The sequence below is a fragment of the Diorhabda sublineata genome, chromosome X (genome assembly GCF_026230105.1).
Source record: "Diorhabda sublineata isolate icDioSubl1.1 chromosome X, icDioSubl1.1, whole genome shotgun sequence".
Taxonomy (NCBI): domain Eukaryota; kingdom Metazoa; phylum Arthropoda; class Insecta; order Coleoptera; family Chrysomelidae; genus Diorhabda; species Diorhabda sublineata.
The window spans coordinates 5,831,777-5,853,503 of NC_079485.1; the positions used below are offsets into that span (position 1 = coordinate 5,831,777).

General features: G+C 29.4%; 2 protein-coding genes across 2 annotated transcripts; one reads left to right on the forward strand and one right to left on the reverse strand.

The window, feature by feature from the left end:
• Positions 1–468: 468 nt before the first annotated feature.
• Positions 469–11,356, forward strand: LOC130451825 (transmembrane protein 138). The gene is made up of 5 exons (XM_056791111.1): positions 469–896; positions 5,987–6,319; positions 6,382–6,454; positions 7,634–7,805; positions 8,082–11,356. The coding sequence occupies exons 2-5, from the start codon at positions 6,189–6,191 to the stop codon at positions 8,192–8,194; spliced, it is 489 nt and encodes a 162-aa protein (XP_056647089.1). The 5' UTR covers positions 469–896; positions 5,987–6,188; the 3' UTR covers positions 8,195–11,356.
• LOC130451868 (eukaryotic translation initiation factor 4B-like) lies at positions 10,892–20,187 on the reverse strand. The gene is made up of 10 exons (XM_056791226.1): positions 20,107–20,187; positions 19,798–19,929; positions 15,511–15,683; positions 15,282–15,401; positions 14,727–15,111; positions 14,120–14,278; positions 12,396–12,634; positions 11,565–11,655; positions 11,380–11,485; positions 10,892–11,030 (listed from the first exon to the last, which is right to left on the reverse strand). The coding sequence occupies exons 1-10, from the start codon at positions 20,114–20,116 to the stop codon at positions 10,931–10,933; spliced, it is 1,515 nt and encodes a 504-aa protein (XP_056647204.1). The 5' UTR covers positions 20,117–20,187; the 3' UTR covers positions 10,892–10,930.
• Positions 20,188–21,727: the final 1,540 nt, after the last annotated feature.

Sequence of the window (21,727 nt, forward strand, 5' to 3'; positions counted from 1 at the left end):
TTTTTTTTCGGCAGAACGTGCTCTTTGCATACGTTGTATCTTACTGACGTTGCGTCTTGATTTTTTGGTGGTTTTTCTACTCCTGTTGCATGGTTTAATGGTGCATTATTCACCTTGGTTGTTAGACATTTCAACTGATTGATTTTGATGAAAGAGTTATTGTTTCTGAACATTTTTGCGGAATTTTTTTCTCTTTCAAATAATACAATAAACTTCTGTCAAATTTTTTGTAAAGAACTATTTTTTAAACATTGTCGTTTCTATGGAAACTGTTTTTGGATTATGCATTTAGATAAACAAGTAGCATGTACATCCACTGTTGTGAAAGATTTTCATTACGTGTACCTTTAAAGCACGATAAAATAATTGAGTAAACATTAAGAATAGGTACAATATTGAAGAATAACTATGTAATATAATGGATAGGATACTTATTAATATTTATTAATCAGTGTCGAACGATTACAAAACAAGTATTACTCCATGAATCTTCTTTTTTAAATTTGGACAATTGACATATCTAAATATCACTCATGTTTGGCATTATGTTAATTTCAGTTATTGTTTACATTATGGTTTACATAACAAATATAATAATTTGAGTAACAACGTCTCTATAACTTTTTAATCAGATCATTTAGAAATATTTTATATCAGTATGGAATATATGCAAATTTACCTTCGAAATAGTAAAATAGTATCAAATCTGATGTTTTACAGATATCAACTGAAGTAGACAGAATATTCTGTATGAAGACCTAAAAAAATTGGCATTTATAAATAGAATAGTATTGAAAAAATTAGACTCTTTGGAGTAGTTGAGAAATCAGTTAGGATCACGGTACAAAAGAGAAGATACAAAAAAAATAAGAAGAGAACAACATAAGACAAAAAAGGTAAACCAAGATCAAAATTTAATACACAATTGGTGCAAGTCGTATTTTTCCTTTTAACAACCTCTTTTCTGTGTTTGATTCTGTCTTCCTTTTTTTTATTTTCTCAATGTCATTATTCCATATGGCTATGTTAGTTATATATTGCTCTACATTTTTGGTGTAGACTATGGTGTCTATCATGCTCTGTTACTTCTGTTTATAATTTCTCCACTTATAGCACTCAGCCTTCCATTAATTCATATATTTTCATTTAACTTATATTAATCATACTTTGCTATTAATAATGTTTATAATGTAATATATCTATCACTATTTCACCTTGACTGAAAAACCATAACAATTTTTGATATATTCAAGGTTTACTGTTGCCAATTATCTTGCTAGTATTTTGGTTGTGCTCTTCTCCTGCAATAGTAAAGATGATCTCAAGAATATTGATAACAAAGTGGAAATAATAGGATCAATAATAGTTAATATGAAGGTTGAATGAAAATATATGGGCCAAATAGAACTGGGCTCTATATGTAGAGGTAGAAGAAGTAATAAATGGAAAGGTCAAAAACCCTGATGTGTTACATGATCTACCCCAGAAATTTGAAATAATTTGCAACTAATATTTAAAAAATTGAGTCAAAGTTACAGAAACGATATAAAAAAGAGGAGAAGAGCAAAAATACAGAAAATAAAAAATGATAATCTCATAATTTCAATTAAACTTTTCCTCTCTTACTTATCTAAAATAAGATGTTTACTACTTTGCAGTAGCATTGTAACACACTTTGATAAACAACTGCAAGCGAAATGTGCTCAGTAAAGTCGACTAGTTGAGTAATTCTCATACCTCCCAATTTCAGTTTGTTGCAGTATTATAGTAAATAGGCTTTTTTCTTCACTTTTCGAACTGCCTAGATTTGAATAATAATATAATAGAGTGATTTTGTGCTATGGAAGTTGTTTCTAACCTAATAAATACCAAGAGATTTTGTAAATATTCCTATGAACAATATGAAAGGTCATTACCTAATATGATAGATAAAACTGGTGTAAGTAGGGGAAAAGCTACACTAGACAATTTCCTTAAGATTGGATTTGCAGTTGCATTTTATTGTTTTCCCAACTTACTTTTTAATAAAGATGAAGCTTTGATAGGAATAGGGGTCATCACTAAAACACTTGAGTTTGAAGATAAAATGATATGAAATCACCAGAAGCCATTGTTATAATTGCACAGTATTTGTGTCATTAGGGCTCACTCACATCCTGATTATTGGTTGAATATATTATCAAAAATTATTACTTGTATCACATTTTGTGGAGCATTCATATTGGCTCTCTGTGGCCGTCAGGAAAGTGATACTTCGAATAATTGTGTCATTTTTCTTGGACTCCTAAATATTTTGGATGAATTAGAATCAACTCAAAGTGAGAACTTGGAAAATTTTTCAATATTCAAAGGAACCTTAATTCAAAACAGAAAATCTGTAACAGTGCATACTTGGTACGTCCACAATGGTGAGCCAATGGAACTTTTTTGGAAATTCTTATTTTCTGAAAGATGTGACGCAGAAGCGCTTCATCAAACAGTTTTAACTGTTATAGATCGTTTAATTCAAAATTCACCTATTAATCTAGTTGTACAGAGATATAATGCAGAAGTGGAGATGAGTGGACAATTTGCAGGAGTTCAAGTATTAATTAGAAAAAATGTCTTTTTGCTTCCTTTGTACATTCTTACATAGATTAGATGGGTCTAAAACTGCTTTTACAAATTTGCAAGTATGTGTATTTTTTAAAAATTTAGAGGTGTGTGAAGTTATTTTAAATTGTACAAAAAAGTTATTAAATTTAAAAGAAATCTTGTAATTGCATAATTTTTCTATTTGGAAAACAATAAATTTTCCGAGGATAAACTCACTTCTGAATGTTCCTTTTAGTCCACACTTCATAAAGAATTTAATCTATCTTTAATCTGTTATTTAATCTAGAAATGATTTCAGGGCATTATTAACAACTTCCACGAAAATCTCTGAGGCCAAATGTGTTTGAACGCTTAATCAAATCAAAAATTTTCTTAGAAATTCAATGACCAAAAATCGTTCTGTACTATATAGCTGCTACAACACTCCGGTTTCTCTCCATACACTATATAGCTCTCCAGCTATATAGTGTAAACCCAGCTTATGTAATAACACATTCATACACTTACAAACAAACAAGTAGAGGAATCAAATAAGAAAAAGTAAAAAAAAACATGAACAACAAAAATAGGAAAAGATGTGGATGAAAGTAGCAGGAGAAAATCAAGTAGTTGCACTACGGTATTGATTAATTCTCAGTAAAAATGTTATGAATTCCATCTATCACTTAGTTGAGGAAAAGTGGTGAGGCGTTTAGTAAAAATTAATAAACCACTGCCAAAAACTATAGCCAAGAAATTAAAAAAAAAATCATAATTTCTTCAACAATTTAGCAAATATTAGAATGAAGTTAACAGCCCAGCCCATAGAATACAGAGGACTGTTTTTGGATTGAGATAATTAAAACTATTTTTCCTAGGAGAAGTTAGTTCTTATAGCTCATAGTAGCCTTCTAATAGGCCCGTCATTCCTCACTTGACATTACCAAAGCCGATGTCATTTGAATAGCCAATTAGACACTTTCGCTTGAACCTTTTGATGTCATTAGTCAAGCTGTGACTATTACATATTCTAGTGCCATAAAATATGTGGCAGTAACTCTGATTATAAAACGGCTCTGGCATGTGGACAAGAAAATAACAAAGGCCACTTGCACCCTGAAGGGCTTTTAGTTGTTCATAGGGTCTTTCGCCTAAGATCTTTCACTAGATTTATACCTCAATGGTTAAACCCCTTCTCACGTATGGGGCCATTGTGTAGTTGCCCTGTATGGACAAAGCAAAAACAAGAGTGTGACAGGATAGAGTCCAGCGGCTCGTATGTGTCAGTATCACGGGATCTATGCGTATCTCCCCAACTAGGGCCCTTGAAGTGTCTGGCTACAGATTTTACAAGTAACTATACCAATATAAACATTTTTAACAGAAAATCTATAAAACAGTGATAATGGAAGTAAATTGTGATTGATATGTTCTGTTTATTTACATATTTCACACTCTCATTAATATATTCCACTGAAATTTTTAAAAAAGGATCTAAACTTTAAATATTCCAAAACTTTTCCAAAATTGCACACGTTCATCCTTCTTCTTCGCCCATGAAATCATCATTATTTAAATATTTATGAATATCTTTGCATAGTGCTGATCTCAAGAGCATATTTCTTATCACATCATCAATCACTATAACTGTTTTAAATATTTGTTCCTCAACTGCTGCATTGAACTCAAAATCTAAAGGACTCTCACTGAAACTACAGGCTGCTATGTTGAACATCATTCCAATATCGTAGACCTCCTATAATGGGTGTATACAAATCAAATTGATCTGGATCTAATATGTAATGAGAGAGGTAATTTAAAAATGTTCTCTCTTTTGGACACAATTTGCACCAATTTAAAAATAATCTTTGGAACACTGGGCTTAAAAATAATTTCAAAATGCTAATATTGTCTTGAAAAAAAAAACAAACATTTACTCACTTATGTGTATTAAATAAGCAACATTTTGAAACACTTGCAAATGAAATTCTTTTTTATCAATTTCTTCACTTTCTCCTTGTGTTACAGATGTTACAGAATTCATTTTTTTAAATTTCACAATTTGCAGTTTTGACAATTTTAATTAAGAAGTCAATGAATTTGAATTTTTGTCAAAAGAGGTTCACATGTAAAATATTAAACTATTAAACTACTTCTGTCCAATTAGATTATTATGTATACAAGCAGGTCCATAATTATTTAAATTAATGTCTAGAGATTGTAGCAAGTCCAAAAGTAATGGTATATGAAACTACATAATAAGGGAGGTACAATTTTTTGAGAGGTGCGTTGAAAGCCTCATTTTTTCAAACACCTGCCTAAAGATTTCGAAACAGAAGTAATTTCAAGTCACCACATACCTCATCACATATGAAAATTACCTTTAATTATGGAGAATAAGGTGAATTTTTATTGATTTGAACTTTGTGCAGAAAGTTTGTTGAGTTTCTGTTCTCCCTTATATTGAAACTCATATTAGTCAAATATGTTTGATTCATTAATTTTTTATTAAGTATGTTTACGTGACTTGAAATCAATCGTTTGATATTATAGGACATTGTTTTTTGTCTTTCAATGGTTTGTATATGGGTAGTGTAAAATCACTGAATAAATTTTAGTTTTACTTACGAAATGTTGGCCTAACTTTGTGTTTACCAAATATTGTAAACTCATTGAAATACACCATATTACTGTGATTTGAACCCCATATAATTGATGTAGGTGCAAATAAGTTTCGTAGTGGTTAACAACACTAAATAAATAAGAAACGTATCGAGTGAGAAAGAACGAAACAGAATTGATAAAAATTAGTCACCACAAAAATAAATAGAATATTGGAATATCTTGTGTTTCATTTTCAACCATAGATAAACCGCAAAGAATAAATCAATAGGTTGGTTATTTAGAGCGATTACGTTTCTACATACAAAATGATTGAAACTCTAACCGAAAAGCTGAAGGGAAGTTGACCTTCTGATTTAATTATTTTAAAATTTTTTGTTAAGAGGAAAAGAAAAAATGTTAGAAAATGATTATTTCAATTTTTCTACCCTCCATATTTTGAAGTTTCCTTTTTTTACAAAATACACAGTTTTGTTTTTTAAACCGCTTTTTTAATTTCTCCTTCAGAACAGTTACAAGTCTCCTCGTTTTTTAAACCTCATCTATGTAAAAACAACTACATGTAAGACTTTGTGAGTTTCGTCAGTCTCTAGATCGGCTAATTTGAAATCGAATTGTGTAAATATATTAAGTTGCTTAAATTGGACTTAATGACTTTTACCAGAACAAAGATATATTCAAAGTTTTATAAATTCAAATTACACAAATTGCTTTATAATAAAATTATAACATTTCTCGTAAACAGCAATTAACTTTATTTAATATTAAAATTTTTACATTTACATAACAGTTTTAGAGTTATACAGAAGAAGAAAGGTTTTAATTGTATTTCAAAAACTCAGTACAAAAAAATATGGTCCTAATAGAAGAAAAGAAGAATCAGACTCTCAAATTGCGCATGTCAAGTGTATGAATCAATATGTGTGATTCCACAAATAAAATAAATTGAAAATAAAAATGAAATACTAGGAGGAAAAGAAATAATTATAATAATGAAATTACACACAACAAGATATATTGTTATTCTATCCATTCAAATAGGATTGATAATCATTGACTGGTTTATAAACATATTTTCAATATTCAATAGAGATAGTAATGCAAAAATGCTAATAATGTTCATGTAAGTTGCAATATATGGATTAAAAAGTTTGTAACTAATTAATTATAAAATGTTACTTTTAGCACACAAAATGCTTGTCTCATACTAGCACTCTCTGTATTGTTACTAACGTTTTTTTCGACATATCTCTTCCAAGTAAGTATATGATTATACAGGTACATCTATCATCATTTAATATTATATCCAAAATTCTATAACTGATGATTATGTAGACTTACTAACATCAAACAATCACAAATAGTTTTTAATAGAATGAATTTTTTCATTGGCCTTCCAATCATTATTATTTGTCATTATATAAGTTCAGCTTTCATCAAAATAATATTAAACAAAAATCAATGTATAATCTAAATACACACAGGGTTCTGCAAATTAACACCCCTACACACCATTGCATGAAAAATAACCATCAATCATGTATTTTAATTTTTAATAAGCACCTAAAAAATGCCATTTTCTCAAAAAATGTCATGTAATAAGTTATTTAACTATATTTGATTCACTACTGCATAAAAATAGTTGACAGAAATGGACGATAACTCAAGAATTGTCTAGTTTTTTCCACCCACAAAAATTGCAATAAAATGATTATTTTTGCTGTAATACCATGAAATAATCAAAGTATATATTTGTTTTGTCATTTATCATGACTCTTAATCATAAACTTTATTTTCCCTCATCAAGAAATATTTATTTTGTTTCCTTTTATTATTTTTTTCAACTATAGAGTTAGAGATAAATGAAAAAAAGATTGTAATAGATATTATACACCTATGTGGTTAAATATTTAGGAAACTCAATTCGCTTTTAAAAAATCGCAATTTTCTGAAGCATTAAAATATAAATCTAATTCTCTCAAAATATTGTTGAGTTAAAACTTAGCTTGATCATATTTTTTCTGATTTGTGTTATATTTGTTTATTATTGTAATAGAAGTCTTCCTTTAATCAAATCTATAAAAATTGTACACTAAGGATCTTCAAAACCAGTGTATTATTTCAATTAATTGTATTTTGTATAGAAAAACCTTGTTTTCTGATAGCTAACAAAAGATAAGTAGGTTAGAGATGTAGGGGAAATTATTTCGCTAGCTCTTCAATAAACTTCTAATAAAGTAATTATTTTGTAATTACAATGGGCTTTTGTTAAGTTGAAAGTTATGTTGTTGATTTTTCTCAAATAAAAAATGATTCACTTATTCATTTTAAAATTGTGAAAAACGCTTTTCAAATCTCACTATTCAAGTTTATAGTAGAATGAAATTCATCATTTCAATTTTATTTATTTATATATAAATGACTGAACATTTTTTAGATTGGGCTTATATATTTATTGTATGAAAGGTTCCGCACAACATTACTTGTGTGTATGCTTTATTTCATTCTTACATCAATTGTTAATGTTTGGTTGATGATATTGCAATGGAATAACAAGAGAAATTCCTGGAATGCTTTATTCATGATTATATTTATCATACAAAGATTCAGTAAGTATAACATTCAACAAAATATTCATTTAAATATGATAGTTCAGTTACTAAATGGAGTGTACATTTCAACTTCGTTGAGTCATGCACGTCATGGTTCCTCTGTTGGAGATTCCAATCCTGGGCAACTTTTGTCGAACTATTTTGTTGTAGAGCCTCATTTTGCCCATATTACTGATTTGAACTGTCAATAATTAATAATAGTTGAAAATTTTAAGAAGGCATACAATTTCCCAATGTTTGAAATTCACATTATAGGAACTAGTTTTTTTTTAGTGTCAACAGTTTATTATTATTACTACAAAAGAGCAGCATTGAGGATAAGTGATCCCAGATTTTATGAAGATATGGATATAGAATCAGAAAAAACAGTTTCGACACATGATTGAAAGGATATCTTCTTCTTATTTTAATTATTAGGTATGTGTACATGATTAAAATCTGTTAAATAAATGTAATTTAATTCATGAAATAATAGAAATTCAATATTTTTTGTTCCTAAAATCTAATCATCATTTTATAATATATATTCTAAAAGTTGTTTTGTTAGTGTTTTATACAATTATCCTAATAATTATTTTCAGCATTAGTTTTAGTTTGTGTACTTTTATATAAGTATAGTTTTGTCATTGTTAATTTGTAAACAAGCAATGTGATAGTGATAGACTAGCTGGGTTATATTACTGCTCAAACAATTGGCTTAAGGTATTTACTGCTCTGTGACCTGGCTTTAGTTGTTTTTTTGAACTAATTTGAAAAGATTAGGTATGAGTTTGCTTAGCTCATACGTCTATATTGAATATTGCTATCAAAACTATATCTTCTTATTCTATATATATAAAATTCTTGATACTCATCCTTCTTGATATTTCTTTTATAATTTTTGTTTTCTCTGTCATTTATTTTAATTTGTTTTTTTATCTTATCAGTTCAACGTGCTGCCTGTTTTTTTACCGTTTTATTTGATTGTCTCACAGACGTCTCTTGCAGAGCCTTTGATGTAGAGCTGCCACACTTCTAGATTCTTGCCTCTTCTATATTTATTTGTTTTGTAGCAGTTTGTACCTGTTTGCGTTATTATTTCTAATAGAGTGAGAAGTAGTCTCTGTTTACTTTATACCTACGCTTAACATTGACATCCTTTATTATTCCTCTATTTTCTCTTCACCAATGTGTAGTTTATTTTTGCAGGGCTGTTCTCTGGTAAACTTAAGGATATCTTTACTCAGAAAAGCCATTAGTTATAATCAAATTATGTAGTGCACAAAAGTAGTAGTAATCTTTTTCTATTGCTAGTTCTAGTGGTTTCTCCATGTTTACCAATTTGCCTTTTGTAAACATGATCTTTAAGCTCTTATTTATTGCCTCTATTTGTTTTTATTAGTCTAATCTTGTTTTATTGCTGTTTCTTTTATATATCTCATCTCCTTTGCTTATTGTTATTGTGATTTTTCGAGTGTGTCCATTTTCTTATTGTATCTCCATTATTCAGCATCTATAGTTATTTACTATGTCCCATATTAACTGTGTTTTTCTTCTCTTTCTCATTTCTTAAAAAAATTTGTAATTCTTTTTACCTTCTAGTGAAGTCATGGTTATTAAATGTGCGAGTATCCTTTATCTGTACCATCTTATGTTTGTTTCTCTTAATGGCTACATTTTCATGTGCACTCAATTCCACCAGACAAGTTTTACCTTCACTCTATGAGTCTTTTTAGTATTGACCTCTAGTTGTCAGTATTGTTTCACAAATTTGTCGATCGCTGTAAAACAATACCTTTTTATTATATTATTTTCTCTATTCGCCTTTCCTAGTTTTTTAAAGTGTCTCTAATTTCCAAAAAATCTTTTTTTTTTAATTCGTGTTTTCTTATTTCATTCTCTTGTTCGAGTTTTAAAATTTTGTTCTCTTCTCTCGTTTTTTTTCAACTCCTGTATATTCTTGATGTTCTATTCTTATTTAATTTGCCTATTATTTTATTTCCCTCATTTCTTCAATATATTTCAACTCTCGTAAAAGTAAATCCCACTCTTCTTCTTTGACGTTTTATGTCTTCATTTGAAATTTTATATTATTTGTTTATTCGTCTCAAAGACGCCGTAACCCTCTCTTTTCCCTTATCAGTCACACTCTCCATGATTCTTCAATAAATTTCTACCGATCTGTGATCCCAAAACAACATTTCAATGCCAACTCTGTTGGGAAATTTTATGGCGGCGTAAGAGTATTATTTAATCAGTTTTGAATAAAGATGGATCGTGTTTTGCCAAACTTTCTTTTTATAGCCACTTTTCTGATCAACATGTTCTGTATTCCACACATAATCGAAAGAACTCGATTAATACGACGACGTGATTGATTTCTCTGATTGCAGTCGGTTATATGACGCAAGTAATCCTATTATGCAGTCCAGGCTTGTTACACTCGACGTATTACATTGTAACCACCACTCAGAACACTTCTACGCAAAGTTTCCGTCCAGTCAAACAGTCGGACTTTGACCTTTATCGATAGTTAATGCTTTATTATTTTCATCCAAGACTGTTGTATAATGTAACGTCTGCTGGCTCGATCTTAATAATACTTATTAATCACTGCTGTCCGATGTTTTCTTGATTTAGCTATATTATATTGTTTTGCTACAAAAAATTGGTTTTTATAATTTTATCAAGAAAAATATTACCAATTTAGTTCTGTACACAAAATTAAGTATTTCATATTTTATTATCTGTATTATTTTTATTACATTAGTATTTATAGAAAAATTTTTTCAGCATATTCTGTTAACACCCCTATATAAAAAATTTGCACTTCAGCACATTGCTGCAAATCCACTGAACTTGCTTCTTGTTGATATCTAATTTAATAATAAGTGGGTAAAAAATACACAAAGATAGAAATAAATATGTAATTTATTATACACAAATTACAATAAAACTTTCAACAAAAAATTACACATACAAACTGTCTTGTAATTAACAAAAAATATATTCTATGACTAAAACAATAAATATGTGAAATCTTTCCACGTTGCTTTACAAATTCCATCCATTTTGCTTTAAAAATTCCATTCTCAAAGAATGTTTATTGAATATGTACACCACTTTTTTTTAATCACATATTGTTAATCGGAATCTGTCGGCAGATAAGCGAACTTATTATTGGCGGTGAAATTTGGAGGTTCCGGTTCAGTCAATTTTGGCATTTCTTTATCATGTCTCTCTCTGCGAATAAAAAAAGGGTGAAAAATATCCTAATATTTTGTTTTTTATTGATAGGGGAAAACAGAATAACTATTGTTGGTTAAATTGTGAAAATGTATTAAGTATCAGATGAAAATGAAAAATTTAACAAAAAAATAATTGGAAGCTTGTACATCAAATTATTCCTTCCTATTAAAATAAAGATTTATTATTTTGATACTGATATTTGTATTTACCATAAAATATTTCCGAATACTGCAATAAGCTATAATTATTAGTGAAGTTGTTTTGACTTTGATAAATCCCCGTGTAATATGAAGAATACATTAAATTGTTCTAAAAGCTTATTATTGTTTGAAGATAATCTCACCTCTTTTCCTCCCATTTAGGTTTGTCAGCCTTATCCTGTTTGTGCTTATTTTCAGATTTATCTGGTGATCTTTGATCGTTTCTATTGGGCAATTTTCTGTCGTCAACTGAAAATGTTGAAGAAATATGTTAACCCATTCCACATTTCAAGGCTTGAAATGGAGAAATTGAATAATTGAAACTTACAGTTCTTCATTGGAGGTCCATCCTTAGTATTCCTTTCTCTATGAGGACTATCTTCTACCTTACGTGGCGCTATATTTCTTTCTTTGTCAATCTGTAAATAATATTACTACAGAAATGAACATAATTGTTAAAATGGATGTTTAAATGTTAAATTTATATCTGCTCATTGGGATCCAAAAAAATAACATTGTAGAGCTACATTTATTTTCTCATTTCATTTCAATACCTATTTCTTTATAAAGTTTTCAATTTAAAAATGTGCCTTGCCTTTTCTCACAAATTCAATTATATGACAGGAAGCTCCTAATTATGTTTTATCCTTGTCATATATTATTCATCCTTTAACCAAACTTTGGCTATACCATATATATTATTTTCCCCTCAAAATTGTCTTAACTGCTTTCAACTTATATGGAAAGCAAATAATTTCAATATTTCGTCTCACTACTTTGGAAGTTTTTATGTGTAAAATTAATTTACTTAAAAATTTTCCACACATTTTTTTTCCTGATATTTTAGGGGAATATGGAACTATCTGTAGTTCCAGTTAACTAAGCTTTGAATTGTTATCTCCAATGTATGAAAAGTGTAGTGAATTTTTACAGAAAATTCTCGCTTTCAATTGAAGAACAATTTGCAAATTCTAGTTTAGTTAATAAGTTAATCAATGCTTCCATGCTTATGAAATAACATTAACACAATTTAAGATACACTTCAATTGCATGTTTGATATATCAATTTTTTACTAAATTATACTATAAGTTCAGAAACTACTTCATTTAATTTCTATATTCAAATTTTATAAAAAAAAATCCTCAAAACCTTACTTACATTTTTTCTTTCGGTATCTTCCAATTTTTTTTCTTTCTCTCTGTCCTTACTATTCTCTCGTGGTTTATCAGCTTCTCTTGCTAATTTTTCTTCTATTTCTCTTTCTCTCTGGCTTGTATCTACAGGTTTTGCACTGCCAAATATTGAAGCTGAAGGCACTGTTTCTTTATTTACAGGTACATTTTCTACTGGTTTAGTACGCGGTGTTAACACCAGCTTTGGTCGTTCACGTGGCTCAGCTACAACAATTAAAATTTGTATTTATTTACCACTCCATTCTCTTTGGTTAGGCCCTATTACATTTTTTTGTCTGTCTATAAACGCCTTTTAACTACCAGACTCTCAGTCTTTGCATTTGCAAAATTGAATGTTCAATGTCATTTCCAAATATTATTATCAACTTTCTCATTTTTATTTATTCAATCATTTTATTCCTTGAGAAGAAATTTTCTTTGAATAGACAAGCATAAAAATTAATTCTTGTAGCAGATTTGATAAAAAATATTATTTTCTGTCAATTGGTATAGATAATGAATTAGCTACGTATGTATTTAGGAAAAACACCTCTAAGTGCAGATACATCCAGGCTGATTTTTTTCATTGTTAACATAAGATAATCAGTCTCCATTTCCTGGTACCCCGTTTAATTTACTTTCCATTCAACATCGAGAGATACAAGATAAAGATCTTTATTGGGGATTTGGTTGTACTCAACGGTTATAATAAAAATGTGAATAGGTTAGTTAACCTTTATAGGTTCAAGAAATCTCTATGTGAAACCACTTTTTTCCAAATTCAAAATGAAAAACAAGAAAAATTTGCTCTGGTACCTTTCAATCCCATTTATACAAAAGGATTGCAAGGAATATTCAACAGAGTGGGTCATAAATTTGTTTATATATCCAACAATACATAAAAACAATTGTTGGATAATCCTAAGGATAAAATACCAAATTTGGAAAAGAGTGGTATATATGAAATTAGCTGTGGCGGTTGTGATTGAAGTATATTGGGCAGAAATCAGTTATTGTCCGGTTGAAAGATCACATAGCTTATTCAAAATATGAACGTGTATTGACTTGGTTATCGAAATGCGGGTTAGACAGTGTAATGATGAGTGTTGGTGTAGTGTGTTCAGTACCCTTAAGAGGTAATCCATGACACGTAGGCTACGTTCATTTATTTTGGCTAGAGGTGGTTATTTCCAGCATTTATTATGAATCGTATTACATTTTACATCTTTACTGTTTGTTTTTCACTTAATTTATCAAAAAATTATAAATTATGGTGTTTTTTTAGTCTGAGGCGAGAAAAACAAATATTTTTAAATAAAACAAAGATTCCAACTTATAATTTTATTTCATGATACTTCATCTTGAAAGTTGGATACGAAATAAAGTATGGGTAACGGGAATATCGAAAAAATACCTGTAGTTAGTCCTGTGCGAGTCGATGAAAATTACAGAATTTCAAGTTTTAGCATTATTGAAATAGAAAAAAAAAGAACTCACCACCTTTTAAGGGTGATATCTGTGAGAGGAGTGTACTGAGGAAATTTTGTTATAGGAAAGACATATCTTAAATTCATATGAGCAACCACCTCCTGAATTTTGTCGCGTGAATTTAGAAACACCCTGTATGTAGCTAAATGAAAAAAATAAAAGACTTGAAAAAAGAAAATTCGCAAAGTGTCAGAAGATTATTAAAAAAATAACATAACTTACAAGATTGCAGCTCTGAATCTCGATCATCTCTACGCGTAAATCCTTTATCTCGATCGTCGAACCTTCTTCCACCATATCCTCTTCTTTCATCTCTATCGTCATACCTACCGCCTGACCCTCTGTCTGTATCACGGTACATTGCTCGATCACGATTTAAACCTATAGAACAAAATTTTAAAAACATACCATCTGTGATCAAAAACAGCTAAAATATAACAAAAAACAAACAAACACTTAAGCTGAGAAACTGTCGAATGACTGACATAAATCCAGATAGGAGTAAATGAAATATTGAAAACATATTTTATTAAGCATTTTCGTCCAAATTATTAAAAATAGCCGCTATTTCTTTCATTTCACAGTTATTCCTGTTTGAAGAAAATATTAACAAAATCATAAATATACAGTGAAAGTGAAAAAAGTTATGATTTGAAACCTTAACTTGTCCTTCAGTTTCTAGATTTCAACCCAATTAAATTGGTATGAGATTAGCTTATAGCTGCCAAACATCTCCAAACTCATTAATTTTAGTACTCTTTTTATATGATTGAATTCCATTCATCAAAATGATCAAAATAAAAAGCACTACAAAAATAACATCGAGTACCTCTATCATTATTCTGTCTATCACCATCTCTCCAACCACCTGACCTGTCATCATTATCCCTTCTATATGAATCTCTGTTACTCTCCCTATCCCGTCCATAATCTCTATTGCTTTCTCGGTCTCTCATTCCTTCTCGCGTAAAACTTTTATCATCTCTATCGCGCATTCCTTCCCTGGTGAAACCACCACCTCCTCCATCTCTGTCCCTATTATATCCAGAACGACGATCGTCCATTTCCGATGTTCTCGGTCCAGATCGCCAATCTGGAAATGAATCACTACGATCTGTCTGTCTATCACGATTCATATCCATACGACCACCTCTCCGCCTGTCATTTTCCATATTTGAGGCAACTTCTATCCGCATTCTTCTACTTTTGAGAGTCTGTAGAACAAATCAAATATGACTGAAGTAATCACTTTTACTAATAAGAGAAGTAATGCAGATAAAATTCGTTTCCATGCTTTAGTCAAATACAAACGCTTTCTTTAAAAAATAAAGTTGTGATAATAAAATGAGATTGATTTATAGTTTCACCCTCAAATATTACTCACAGTGTCTCGCATAACAAGGGCATCTAATAGACTTTCTCTATCTTCAAATTCTATGTATCCATATCCCTTAGATTTTGATTCACCTCCTCTGTCATCTTTGGGTATTCGCATATTTGCTACCTAAAATGAAAATATCTCTTTGTTGAATAGTCCATATTTGTTTTGCAAAAGACAGCAACAATTTACAAACACTATATTAATATTTGTGGAAAAAAACATAATGATTTACCCTCATATTACTGAAAAATGCTGTAATTTCTTCTTCGTCTACATCATAAGGCAAATTGGAAAGGTAAGCACAAAACGGTGGCTCTGTAGGAACCTTATCACTAATATCATCATAATCTCTAGAAGCCTTGGGAGCAGTGGGTAATACTACATTGACAGGTTTTCTCACATCATCTTAAAAATAGAAGAAATAAAAACTAGGATTTCAATGTTCCTTACAGATTTGACAATAATAGTAAAACCATTAGATCAGTAATTGCTCAACAAAAAGAAATAAATGATCTGCGACAGATTAGTCTGAATTGAGTTCTGGAAACAAATTGATTTTTCCAGCCTGCAGATTGTACTCAAAATGCCAGATACAAGAGTTTTCAATTGACGCGGAGTGGCACCTATGCTATCAGCAATCCTAGGCTTTAACTCGTTGTCAACATATTTCTGGTACCCTTGTCTTGTGTTGCCACAAGCCCCCTGCTAGAGGGTAATTACCTTTCTCAGACCTTCCCATAGCAATAATTAGTAACTAGTACTCTGTGTGTATGCGCCAGATGCAGGATTACCGCAGACCAATATTTCCTTTTGTAATGAGTCATTTCATCATAATGTACGATTAATACTACAATTAAACACTTTCAAAAGAATAAGATTATTTAATTCCTTAGCAATAAAATAATTATCATTCTTCATGATAATAACATTTTTTATTTGAGTGGGAGTCTTGACTTAATTGATGGAAGCACATTCCACTATGGAAAAAATATTGCAATTATATTTCTAAATGTTGAACTCTGTTAATAAATGTGTAATTTCTATAAATTCTGGGTGAGCTACCTAAACTGTCGATGTTGAAATCTAATTACCCTTAAGAGATAAAAAATGTTCATTGTACAACTAAAGGTTGGTATCAGCCAGATTGGATCAGCTGCAACCAAATATGAAAGTGAAAATTATTAATGAAAGGGCAATACAAATAAAAGAGCTAGGGATTGATGCACCAGAACAATAGTTGCAAGAAACGATTTTTAGAAAAAAGTAACTGAAGACTTGGCCTATAATTTAAAAAAAGACACTGAGACTGATAATCTGAGGCAATTATGATTATTAAAAGTGAATAAAGAAATTAAGAGAACATTATTATCAAACTATTAACGCAAACATAAACAGTTATAGGGAAAGTTGCACAGAATATAAAATCAAAAACCCACAATTTATAATTATACATATAATTGAAATATGTTCTTTGGGATGCTTTATTATGATCTCATAATGTAGATCATTAGATTATATTGATTTATTTTAATCTCTTCTAACATTTTTAAAAAACTTTAAATTGTCATTTTGAACAATCAAATCGTTTTTACTGCATATATATTCTATAAAATCAGTTTTTTTAAAAATTGTCTATGAATTATTTATGTAACAGAAATATTGTGTTTAATATTGTAAGTAAACTTGACAATATTTTCACTTTTAGGTCATGTATGAAAAATGCTTGAATTACAAGAGCTTGTATTAAACTTACAGGAGTAGTACTAGTAATTAGTTTTTTGGGAAAATTACAAGTAACATAAAAATATGAACTAAAGATCAAGGACATTACATGCAGTATATTGTACTTTACTAAAAAAATAGGACTTCTCAATACATGGTTCACAAAGAGTACTAATTTTCTTTGGCGAAAAATTTTCAAAGGAAAATGAGGTTTTGTTATAATGAAAATATTAGAAGCAAGTCTCATGTTCAAAATTATCAACAGTGGATATAATATTCATAAAGTGGACAAACAAAACACTTGAATTAAAAAAACAGCTTATGAATATACTCTCCCTCCACATTAATTATAATGATAGATGACTAGCCCAAAATTATTACAAACAGCAAAGATAATAAGAAAGACAAATATTTATATTATAGATAAATAAGAGAATATATAGACATGGCTTGATGTGGTAACAATTGTAATCTTTTTATTTATTCACACAACTCTATAGCACAAGGGCCAATTAAAAGGTGGGAAAGTATTACATGAGTTAACAATTGAAACAAAGTTGTGAAGAATAAATAAATAATGGTACATTTAGATGAAGTGTAAATATCACACATGAAAATACAAAAAAGTAAGCAGTTCTAGAATTCCATGATATCTCTGCCAAATACGAATATTGAGAAAGTGAAAATTTTCTGTTTTATGTTAGAAATATGCTGCAAAAAAAATATCCAGAGAGTTTTACATTTGACAGTGATTCATTCGATATAAAGGAGCAAATTTGAGAACATCAGTTTTAGCAACTGGAAAATGGAATAGAGTGGGACCGGTTGGCAACTCGGCGAGTATGTATTCTTAAACGACCTAGTAATTCTGGACAGTATTTTATTCGTCACAATTTTGTGAATGAATATCAAATAACAGCATATACATCTATTCGCTAGATTATTCATGTTAAACCATTAAACAGAGTATTCTGAGGAATTTCTTGTGGTGGATAAATATAGTCAGAACTGAACTATTTATATTTAACATTCTTTCTGTAAATATTATTTATTTTTTTGATGAGTTTTGTAGCTTGGGCCCCATATAAGAGTAGCATATTCTAATTTTGGAAAAACAAATGCATTGAAAAGTAAAGATACAGTTTCAACTTTGGTAAACTGCCTAGAGACAATGTCATTTATAAATATTAATAATATTGGGCCAAGTACTGAGCCCTGGGGCACTCCAGTAGACGCATTAATTTCTATGGAGTTAAAACCTTGGTAAGTAACTGTAAGTTGTCTATCCACGAGGTATAACATAATAAAGTTCGTAAATGACTCCGTTAAACCAATGTTGGATAGCTTAGTCAGAAGAATGCCATGATCCAAGCAATCAAAAAATTTGTATAGATGACATCAACCTGACTATTGCTATCTAATTGTGCTGCTGTATACTGCACTAGGCACACTAAATCCGAGAACATAGATCAACCAGGATAAAAACCATGCTGTTCAGTTACATATGGATAGTTTCACATAGTGGAAAACAACTTTGTAAGAAAATTTGGAAATATTTGTGATGGGCCAATAGTTGTCAATAACAACCTTATCTTTTTGAAGAATGGGACAAATTTGTCCAGTTTTCCATATCACCGGAAATTTACCATAATTTAGCGAGATTAAAAAGGTAACAATGGTTTTGTAAGAACAGACGTACAGTCTCATAATAGAAAGACTGGTAACCCATCGGGACCAGATAAAGACTTTGGTTTTAATTTTTTTGAGGCTAATTGAAACTTCATCTTAATGTAATGCCACAAATTTGGGCTAATTCTAAATTCTACTAAATTCAAAACCCATTCAGTAGAAAAATGTCAGTGATAAGTTAGTAATTGCGAGATGAAGCTTTTGAACTGATAACACCTAACATATGGACAAAATGTGTAAACTATACTAAAGTAGTTTCTGAACAAACAATATAAAAAAACTATGTGATTAAACATAAATAACAATTCTTGTGTGATGATGTGTAATTATTATATAATACAAAAAGCTTCCATTTTTGTATAAAATTTTTTTCAATATATGAATAGTTTGTATTAACATATAGAACTTTTCTTACCAATAATTTGTTATTTCCTATTACCTTTTTTAGTAATGATGCAATGTTAATATGTTTGCACTAAATGGAGATAGTTTTATTGTATTTATAGCCTTAGTAGAGCACATGGAAAATGGATAACTAAATACAGAAGAATTAATATTCAGTTATTTATTCATATTCACACAAAGGTGGTTATTGAATGTCTAGTATCCACAGCTATAACTCTTGGGCAAATGATTAACCCCTAGATTATTCTATATTGTCTTTTTGGAATGTTACACCTTAATAAAGATTTGAGAGGGTATAATACTTTATATCCTCTTCTTGTGGTGACATTTTTTATTATCACTCTTAATTAGTTTTCACTAACCACTAAACTATATGAGCATTGCATTTGCTTTTTAAATGGGAAATCTTTTAACCTAATAATAAATGATAAAAAATCAATACCTAAATGGTATCACAATTTCTAACAATTCAAAAATATTTGTTTGGTATATATAGAAATATTCAATCAAAAATTGAAATTAAAACAGTAAAAACATCATGAAAAATGCCAATAGCACATAACTCTTTTTACATGTCTACTAAATGATAAGAGTCATCACTATTTACGTACTTAAAAATACTAACTTTTAAGGTTACTAAATTATGCATATATACAAACGCAGACATAAAAATAAATAAATTGGTAGAACAGAAGTACCTTACCGTAATCTTCTACTTCATCTGCCCAATTGAGATTTGATTTACGAATGGGTTGTACAGAAATCGATCCTGTAGTTTCTTGCAAAAAATCAGTTAGAGCCAAAGTTTTTCCTTTGGTTTTCTTCCCCTTTTTTCCTGTAAAAGTATTTTAAACATGAGGATAAAGTGAGGTTCGATTATGTATATTTTGTTACTGCCAATACAATAACCAAATTAATTAAATACTGACTAGCTTTTAATTCAAAAATTGTTATTAGATAATTACTAGGAGAACTTAGAATAATACAAAAAAAAGATTACTGAAGTTCTTACCCGATGCCATGTTTCTACAAGAGAGAAATGCCAGCAAATAACGTCAAAATGACTGATGTGCGTAAAGGAAATTCCGGTAATGGCAGTGCTGCAAACATAGGAGTTTAAAATTTGTTCAAACCATAGACATTTACAATTAATTTGTCTCCCGAAAGTGTAGCAGCAATGTGTACTCTTTAATCTACAACTGAATAACAATATTTTTGAATTTTTGCTAATTGTACAATAACTGTGATTAACGAGAGCTGATTTTCATGAAAAAATAAATGATCTTTTATAAGACATTAATAATTGAAAACAAATTTCTTCAAAAAAATTATACATAGTTTCAAGGTTACAAATGTAAGATAATCGGGAATTAAAATTCTTTGATTTAATTTAATTTTTCAGCAAATTTTCTTTATAACATACTAAAATTTTTACTAAATCGGAAGGGTCTAACCTAATCTAGATAATTACAATTTCTTATTATTTCGCTGGTGCTTTTTCTGAACAGGAAAGGATAAATATTAAAAAAAATCTCAATGTTTTTTTTTTGTGTGTACACACAAATATTATCTCTACTGTTATAACATCTAGTAATAAATCTTTTTGCCATTTCATTTTTGGTAAATATCTCAAACTCATCAACCTACTGGAATATTTTACATTTATTTTTATTATAACTTGGACAATTAAATCCCGACATTCAGCCTGTTTTTGTTTGTAGTTGAGACTAATGACTTACGAATGTTAATGTTATGAATGTGAAATTTCACCATCTATTCACTTTTATTGAATATTTCAGAAGTTTTGGATACATCATGAAAAATCTAAATAATATATTTGTCAGAATTGTATAATAAAAGTTTATTAAGTAAACAAATTTAACACAAAAAATAATGTTTCACACTTTTACAACTTTTTAACAATAAAATTGATTAAAGATCTTAAGGTTACTTAAAATCTTTTCATTTATGAAGTCAACAACACCAACAGCCCCTGCCAAATACCATGCTATACTATCTGTAGAACTGCACAATTCTGCCTTTTGGAAATAAAAATAATAAATTTTATCCAATTTTTGCATTCAATTCTCATATATAGTGTCAAATAATTTTGCCTGTGCTTAAAGTTTGTTTATATAGGATTTATCTGCTAAGTAGTACACTGAAAATGTTATATTTAGCATGGTTGTTGATAAATAAATTGACCCAAGTTGCCCAAATGATACATCCATTCCTCAATTTTCTGGATTACTCAAAATTAAATTCATCACCAGTTTTTCCAATAGTGAAATTAACAGCAGTTTTTTTAATGCTTTTTAACTCTGAAATGTCTATATTGGGAATAACTGTCTTCTTTCAAGTAATTCATCTTTATATCAGATAATTTCACATACCTTCAACTAACAATGCTTCTAGTTATTTATCTTTGACAAAAATTGCTCTATATGTATCTTTCTTCTTTACATTAAAAATCCTTGGCTTATTTTAACTTTTTGCTCCTATTCCTTCAAATCTGATGTATATCTGGATGTTTGCACTTGAATATAAATAAATCACCATCTGTGATAAATTATCTATATTCAATGCAATAAATGTGATTTCATCTGGTTTGCATTAAATCCTGTGTTAGTGTA

Bases quoted from the DNA above. Each gene is read 5' to 3' on its own strand.
- LOC130451825 (XM_056791111.1), top strand. From the start codon at position 6,189: ATGAAATTACACACAACAAGATATATTGTTATTCTATCCATTCAAATA. The intron at 6,455-7,633 runs GTAAGTATATGA...AACATTTTTTAG, and splicing joins TTTCGACATATCTCTTCCAA to ATTGGGCTTATATATTTATT. The intron at 7,806-8,081 runs GTAAGTATAACA...GTTTTTTTTTAG, and splicing joins ATTTATCATACAAAGATTCA to TGTCAACAGTTTATTATTAT.
- LOC130451868 (XM_056791226.1), bottom strand. The intron at 15,112-15,281 runs GTGAGTAATATT...TTTGTTCTACAG, and splicing joins CCCTTGTTATGCGAGACACT to ACTCTCAAAAGTAGAAGAAT. The intron at 11,656-12,395 runs GTAAGTAAGGTT...TATTATTTACAG, and splicing joins AAGATACCGAAAGAAAAAAT to ATTGACAAAGAAAGAAATAT.